The following is an 8,697-nucleotide window of genomic DNA, read 5'->3' on the forward strand; positions in this document are numbered from 1 at the left end:
TGACAGCGTTGCCATGTCCGCTTATTATAAGCGACTTTGGGCTTGTTTTTCTGTAGAGTTGCTTGTAAATATTGGTTGTTGCGGGGTGCATTTTTTGGGCTTATTTGTGTAGTTGCTTATTTGGCCTTGTTTCCCAATGTTGTTTAAACCAGTGGTTTAAACAACACATAATATGTATTTGTCCGCAGACCCCCCTTCTGTAAATATGTTGTGCCATCATAGACCCCCATACAAGATTTGTGTGGATTTGGAAAATATTCCACAATTTTCTCAAGATTTTTCTTTGAAAATAGCTGCGACGCGTTGTGAGCTTGTAGATTGGCTATATTCAAATATCCAATGTATTTGTAAATAGGTTTAAAGTGCTCAAGTGGCCTTTTCTTGGGCTTGTTTTCATAGACCTGGTTGCTTATTTCTCTCGCAACATCTGGCAACGCTGTTGAGACACAGCGTGCACATGCTGCATACACACACACACACACACACACACACACACACACACACACACACACACACACACACACACACACACACACACAGAGCTCGCTCTTTGTCTCTCTCTCTCTCTCTCTCTCTCTCTCTCTCTCTCTCTCTCTCTCTCTCTCTCTCTCGCTCTCTCTCTCTCTCTCTCTCTCTGTACAATTCCTCTAAAATAAACAGCCCACCAGGCTCGCTCACTCTCTCATTTTGTTTTATAATGTTAACTTAATACAGGACTGGACGATAATATTGCGGTAGGGACAGTTTGTTGTGGTCAGATCCAGCGACGCCCCCCTAGCCACGGTGGCTGTAATGTGCTCTCATTGGCTGTAGCGTGGATCTCCTCGCAAGGTGGTCGCAGCCCCGTTCATATTGTATGATATTGTCTGCTGTCCTGTCCCAGACAGAGCTGAATATCTAACATGGTAGTTATCTGAAAACGGTCGGAAAGCCGTCGCAGAGCGGATAATCGCGGCCATATCGTCTCGCGGTGCCTTTCACACACAGCGAGCATTATCTCGCAGATCAAAGGCCGATCTGCGTCAGATCGGGAGGTTTTGTCGGCGAGCGCCAAAAAATGTCGGCGACAGCAATATCGGACCCAATCTCCTGCAGTGTGTACGGGCCTCAGCTGGTGTCATTGACTTGGCAGAGAAGCCCCCGGTACATCAGACATGACATGGAGGATGGAGTTGAAGGGCTTAGTATCAGCACTAAACAGCTAGTGAGCCTGGTGATCCAGACATCCAGCAGGGAGCATTTTTGTGATTTTCCTATTAGCTTTTTCACTATATTTCATTTCAGAATGAAAACTTAGCTCAATATATCTCAATATTCTGTCTACTCTATCTACTCATTGATATATAATGTTGGTTCAGTAACAGGGCTCTCCATGTCTCTCCAGCTCTTTAGTAAATCAGGTCAGGATACCAATTTGATCTAATCAGGACAGAGAACTCACACAGCATACAGATTTAACATGTGAAATTGGAAGTGATGACACAAAGAAATGAGCAGACAAAACTAGAACGGGAACACTTTACATTTTAAGCTGATGAATGGGTACTCTCTCATGATTGACTGAAATTTCCAACCCACCTGAAAATGTATTCTCTGTTTATTAAAGAGACGGGGAGACTCTTGTTACTGAACACTCTGTAGCAATGATTACTATCACATTATAGACCTTTAAAGTTTTAACAAAACGATTTGTGTTTTAACCAAAACATATCACTTACCCTACCTTTAAACCCTGCATTATACTTTGTTCTACAGGGGTGGTGTGTACAAATAGTGAAAATAGCTGATCTACAAGCTCACAACAGTTTCTTCTTTTTCTTCTTGTTTTTCCTTTTTAATAATGGTCATTGATAGTAATGGAGACAACAGTTATAAATAATCATGATGTTAATGTGAAGTCTTCTTGCCCAGTCCTACTCTGACCAGTAGAGTTTAATGACTAAATAATGTGTTGTTTTCATTCTGACCTCTGATCAGTAGAGTGTTGTCCAGCGTTGAAGTTATGAGGAAGATCTATAGACCTGTCAAAGGTCAAGAAAAAGATCAACAATCATTTTCTCCACAATTGGACTAAAAATAGTCCAACTATCTTCAGTCTGAAAACTAAATGTTGTTCTGCTTCTATAGCTATAATGCTAACTGGGATGGGGGTGGGGGTTGGGTTGTATCCGACATCTTTCACATTTTCTCAAGAATGATTTTGAAAATAGCAGATCTACAAGCTCACACCGTATTGTATTGGGATGTGTTTTGATCTTGTAGGTCGGCTATTTTCTTTTATATATATAGTTTTGTATCCACAAGTTTCCTAGGGCATGGTGGGCATCACTATCTGTAGATTTGATCAGGTATCAGGGATCAAATTGACAGGAAGTGATGTCCACAATGCCCTAGGAAACGTGTGGATAGATATTTTAATGTTATACATAACCTACATAGGGTTTAAGTGGTTAAGCTGATCTTGAAGCTATATGAACTAATTTAGAAGAAGTTGAATTAATTAACATATTTTCAGAAGACAATTAACATCCTGATCTCAGAGCAGTGGGTTAAAATTCTAATCATCTGTCTGAACCAGACCTTTGTTCAGAGTGGTGTCTCTCATCCAACATGGCAGGTCCATCCAAGGAGCTACCTTTCAGCAGGGAGTCACTGTTGGCATACAATCATCATCATCATCATCATCATCATCATCATCATCATCATCATCATGGTGACAGTGATATACAGTCATAAGGTATCTCTCCACCACACAGACTACAGATTACTACAGACTGGCAGTCGAACAAAGTCGGGAGATCAGTCGGTTGGAAGGTGTGAAGAAAAGTTGCTGAATGCACCTGAGAGACGACACCGACAGACGGCTACTATGGTGCTAGAAATAGCCTCTGGCTTCATGTCTTCTTCAAACAACAAGCCTGCTGCTATCCGACGGTCGAAAGCCGGCCAAGCTTGCTCGGTCGGCTTTCGACACTTCACTACAACTTTCGGCTCGACGTGACAGTGTACCACCGCCCAATGAACATCAGATTTAACAGTTTACCACCACTAGAGTTCTCAACAGGCCTAAAAATTAAGGCCCGGCCCTAAGCACGAATAATTACCATAATGTTAGGCCCGACACCCCCCCCAGTAGGTAGTGCCACTGGCTCAAATTATAGCAGAGTGAGAGAACGGACATATAATAGTTGGCGAAATGGCAACTTCTTTATCTTTTTTTATTATTGTTTTTTTTTACCTCTTCTAAATTTAGAATAGCCACTCATTTTTTACCTCTTTTTCTCCCCAAGTTATGCCAATTAATTCCTCTCCACACACATTTCTGTGTTGTCACTGCTTTTGTATCCTACTGACTCACCTGCCAGTGAGGAGCCCCCACCAGGAGGATGTAGAGCCTTCGTACTACTCCTCCCGCCCAACACTCCCCACTGACATGTGCCGCCCCCAGCCGGTAGGAGTACATACAATGACCAATATCACCCTCCTCCTCCTCCTCCTCTGAACACGGGTCAATTGTGTTCGTGTGTAGACACTCGACAAAGCCGGATGCACCACGGTGGACTCGAACCCACAACCTCCGTGGTGGTGGGCAGGGACTTTACCACTGCACCACCCGAGCACGAAACGTATATCATTTTAATATATTTCACTGTGAGTTATTAACTGCTGTTCTCATTGCAGGACCACGTTGGGACCAGGCGACGGCCACCCAGTGGTAGTGGTAACCCCCCTTTTCTGTTTGCTAGCGCTAGTTCATTTTATTTGTTTTACTTTGGTTTGCTTTGATTTATTGGGGTACCACTTCCCTGGGCCGGTCGGCCTGTCCCCCCCCCCTTTCCCCCAGCACTGGCCCATTATGCACAGTATTGTTATTTATTTATTTATTTTATCCCACGATTTTGTAACCCTATTTTTTACACCCAGTGCCAATTATCTATGTAATCCTGGGCACTACCTTCCCTCTGCTAACCTAGGGAGGCCAGGGCCGAGCTCATACCTCCTTCAATGCATGAGAGCCAACTGACCTTCTGTCACCTGACAGGGGGGAGTTTCCCCGGTAGGACGTAGCGCGTGGAAGGAACACGTTATTCCAACCAGTTCCCTTCCCCTCCATCAGGCGCCCCGGCTGGCCAGGGGGAGGCAGTATAGTGACCCAGGATTACTGCATGTTTTTGTGAGGGTGCCTACCCTAGGAGACACGGGGAGAACATGCAAACTCCACACAGAAAGGCCCTTTCGCCAACCCCACCTAGGGTATGGGCACTGATGACGCGGAGGAGAGAACACACGCCCAGCGCCCACAGCGTCCCCTGCAGGAATCGAACCCAGGACCTTCTAGCTGTAACCCACGGTAGTAATAAGTACTTTTATCCCATTGAAATGCATTCTCTTTTTATTGTTAATGATGTTGATGAGACTCATTGAATGAAACAATCTGTTAATTAAAATAAAGATTTTGCACTTTTGCTAACTTTTCTGCCTTTATTATTTATTCTACCAGAACTGTGTGAGGAGTCACTAAGGTACAGGTCAAAAGTTATAGCAAAATATAGGAATTTATAAATATCGTTCAAAAGTTATTGCCAGAAATAGGAACTATCAAATATCGACCAATCAGACGAAGGGGCAGAGCTAAGTAACACCAATGAAGGACAAGGACTCTGAATAAAGTCCAATGAGGTCACCCACTAGTCAGATCGCACTGGTGCAGTGCTCGGGCCCTAATAATCCTATATAAAAATTGGCTTAAGGAAGGACCGGCCGGCGGGCGGACGGATCTCTGATGTCACGCTCATGTCAGCCATAACCATATAAGGAGTTCCCAATGCAGCTACGCCCACATATGGAGTTGTCTTGTTGTGGCTCAAACAAATCACTCAGCTCCATATATGGGCACAAAAGGGGGCATATCAGCATGCCCATATATGGGCAAATACTGATGGCATCAGGGATCTCTATACATGGGCATAAAGGGGACAAAAACTGACAGATACAGAGATCTCCAAATATGGGCATATCAGTCGGATTGGTGGTGTGACGTAGGTGTGAGGGCCGCGTAAAAGCCTGAACCTCTAATAGTGAAAATATGCAACGCGTTGTGAGCTTGTAGATCGTCTATTTTCACTATACTCAAAATAGGGCTTAAAGGGATATTTCACTTTCAAAAAAACTTTGGGTCATTTTATCGTCTACCCAGGCTTTTGTGAGCCCCCCAGACGGTTTTTAAGTTGCTTGATTCATTATTTAGATATTTAATATTCATTTTATCAGACACGCCCCCTTCCTGTACAAACCCATTAAAACTTCAAACTCCATTTTTAACATGTTAGATTCATCAAAAACACCCGTCCTTCTCTGGTGACTCACCCTTCCCTCCTAATACGCGAGGGGGCCGTGTTTTTTAGATAACTTTTTTCATTCATTTTATAGAATTTTTTTATCGTATCTAATTTTTTAAATTTTCAAAAATATATATAAAAAAGAAATGAAAAAAGTAATCGAAAAAACACGGCCCCCTTGTGTATTAGGAGGGCAGGGTGAGTCACCAGAACCAAGGACGGGTGTTTTTGATTAATCTAACAAAAATTTAGTTTTAAGTTATAATGGGTTTGTATTGGAAGGGGGCGTGTCTGATCAAATGAATATCAAATATCTAAATAATGAATCAAGCAACTTAAAAACGGTCTGGGTTGCTCACAAAGGCCTGAGTAGAAGATAAAATGACCCAAAGTTTTTTTGAAAGTGAAATATCCCTTTAAGTGGTTAATTCATAATGTATTATTTATGTTTGAGTCAAGAATACTGTAGGTCTACAATGTTTGTCTTTGAAATGTACTCAAGTAAAAGTACTTAGTAACTGGTCCACTATAGATGATTATCTTACCTCTCATGTTGTTCAGTCAGGCTGCTTTTAGAGGCCACGCCCCTCTCCTCTCTCTCCACAGACTTACTCATGGTAGAGCAGAGACCTTCTCACACACACACACACACACACACACACACACACACACACACACACACACACACACACACACACACACACACACACACACACACACACACACACACACACACACAAAAATTAGTGGGACTCATTCATTACATGAAGAGGCTGATTTAGGGCAGTGGTTCCGCAAAGTGGGACCCTCAAGGACCCCCAGCGGTCCTTGAGGGGGTCCCAGGGGGTTCCAGGGGGTCTCCAGCTAAATCCTTGCCGTGAAAAAGTTTGAGAACCAACAGTTTAAGATAAATAGTCATTACATACAGACAGACTGTCACTGTAAGTGAATACACACGATCACTTATTGATGAATTGTGGGAGCAACAGTTAATCGATGATAAAATGAATAATTGACAATCTATCATTTAATAAAATAATCAGTGAGGGAAATATTTCAGGTCAATATTACTTGGAAAATAACATTTAGGTTCCTGACTGTCAATCACTTGTCTGGAGACCCCCTGAACCCCCTCAGGGACCCCCACTTTGAGGACCGTTGACATGAGGGGGTGTGGCTTAGTAAACAGATGATGGCCCTTTCCCTTAAGCGATTTCAGGTCGTGCGTAGCCTATAGAAGCTGCGTAAGAGCCTCCACGCAGCTGCGCAGTAGCAACCCCGCTACGCACTATCTTCATTAGTAGCAGCTGGTTGTGCCCTACGTGCTATCTGGCTTCAGGAAACACCATCGTCGTAGGTTCCCAAGTGCACAGCGTTACGTGTCTGCTAAACTAAATTCGGGAAACAGCGCGCACGTATCCTACTCCTGGGAGAGACTGTAGCCCTAGTGCTGTCCACCTACGACGATGGTGTTTCCTGAAGCCAGTTTAGATAGCACGTAGCGCACAACCAGCTGCTACTAATGAGGGTAGAGCGTAGGTTTTGCCGGGTCCCAGCTGTGTAGGAGGCTCTTACGTGCCTGCTAAGGTACTGCGCAGCCTGTGTGGACGCACGTAGACTCTTCATAGGACCTACGCAGCATCTCTTTGGGAAACGCGGCCAATGTCAGTTTTGCTGTTGGTCTTTCTCTCTTCCTTGTTCATTTATTTATTGACAATAACGCTGGTTCTTCAACATTTACTTTTCTTTCTTTGTATTAAAGAGTTGCAGATACTGTATCAAAACCGTATGATCACATGTTAATCAAAATCACAACAATACACATCTTTTCCATATTCATATTCCCATATGTTTACTTTGTTCAAATTAATTTTACTTTTCACAGCTTCCATGAACTGGAACAAACTCTTTGGCTTTAGCCAGTAATGTTTAGTAATATTGTTTTAGAAGTAATTATGTGTAAATGTCATGTTACTATGAATTGCATCATCATGAAATCAACATTATTCAAATAAGTATCAGGTTAATACTGGATTGTCAGACTTGGATTGTTTTACTTAAGTAAAAGTATCAATACTGCAATGGAGAAGTAAAAGTCCAGTATTCAAGATTAACTTGAGTAAAAGTACAAAAGTATTGGTATCATAATGTACTTAAAGTACCAAAAGTATAAAGTAGAAGTTTTCAAGTGTATACAAATCTTTTGAAAATAGCAGTTCACAATGCGGCACATTGTGAGCTTGTAGATCGCCTATTTTCAAATGGCCGAAATGTATATAGAGCTGAAGTGGGTAATGTATGTTTTGTAATAATATCTAAAATCTACAAAGTAACTCAAGTATTCATATCATTGTGGTGGAGTTAAAGTCAATATTTGTCTCTGAGATGTAGTGGATTAGAAGTTAAGTCAAATTATTGAAAATTGTAAATACTCCCCCTCCACTCCAAACACCTCAAAATTGTACTTAAGTACAGTACTTGAGTAAATGTAGTTTAGTTACTTTACAGCACTGGAATTAACTAAACTAAATCCAAACGAAAAATAACATTTCCAAAAGCAAAAAGTAGACCTTAAACACACAACAGGAGCTTTAAACACTAAAGGCAGCAACACAAATACTGTAAAAGTGAAACAAACCAAAATACAGTTTGAAAGCAGCAGTTATGTAATGGCTGCCATGAATCTGACTGCCTAGTGCTCAGACTTCACAACAAACAATAATAAACTAATACACACTCACTATATTTCTGGCATAATTAACCCCAAGACAAGCTTTGTTTAACATTACATACAAAGTGCTTATTTTGAACATGTTTTATGTTCTAATACTTTAATTACCTGAACAAACAGGGAAACAACAGGAGACAGAGTCAGTTACGGTGTTGTTTTTCTCTCTTCCTTGATCATCTGCATGTTGTTATAACACTACCTGTCTGACACAGGCGGATCTGTCCCTTGTGGCATGTGTGTGTGTGTGTGTGTGTGTGTGTGTGCGCGCGCGAGTGTGTGCGTGCGTGCATGAGAGAGAGAGACAGGGAGGGAGAGGCTGTGTGTGTGTGTGTGTGTGTGTGTGTGTGTGTGTGTGTGTGTGTGTGTGTGTGTGTGTGTGTGTGTGTGGGGCTTTAAAAGCAGTGATAAGGAACATGGGAAGAGGTCTAATGTAGGAGGAGATGGGTTTCAGTATACAGTATAAATACCACTGCTGCTGCTATGTTTAAAACTGCATTACACCTCAAGCAGACTGTAATAATCTAACCTTTTAAATCATTGTCTGGTTCTGGTCTTATTGTGTTTATAAAGTGCATGTTATTCTTGTGTGACCCTCAACACAGGATTTGATCATTCCAGGCTCACATT

The 8,697-nt window shown here is 42.1% G+C and overlaps 1 protein-coding gene across 1 annotated transcript in view; it reads right to left on the reverse strand.

Annotated features, from left to right (window-relative positions):
• The window catches only part of LOC308103072 (uncharacterized protein), a gene marked incomplete at its 3' end in the record, with an annotated part of 163,861 nt that extends 155,628 nt beyond the window's left edge, over window positions 1-8,233 (reverse strand). The window contains exons 1-4 of the mRNA XM_080452920.1: window positions 8,179-8,233; window positions 5,885-5,969; window positions 2,581-2,652; window positions 1,968-2,021 (exon numbers count right to left, since the gene is read on the reverse strand). Of these exons, the coding sequence (XP_080309046.1) occupies window positions 1,968-2,021; window positions 2,581-2,652; window positions 5,885-5,955 (197 nt within the window). The 5' untranslated portion in view covers window positions 5,956-5,969; window positions 8,179-8,233. The remainder of the gene's footprint in view (window positions 1-1,967; window positions 2,022-2,580; window positions 2,653-5,884; window positions 5,970-8,178) is intronic.
• Window positions 8,234-8,697: the final 464 nt, after the last annotated feature.

The sequence above is a fragment of the Gymnoscopelus braueri genome (genome assembly GCF_963280865.1).
Source record: "Gymnoscopelus braueri genome assembly, chromosome: 16".
In the NCBI taxonomy this organism is placed as follows: Eukaryota; Metazoa; Chordata; class Actinopteri; order Myctophiformes; family Myctophidae; genus Gymnoscopelus; species Gymnoscopelus braueri.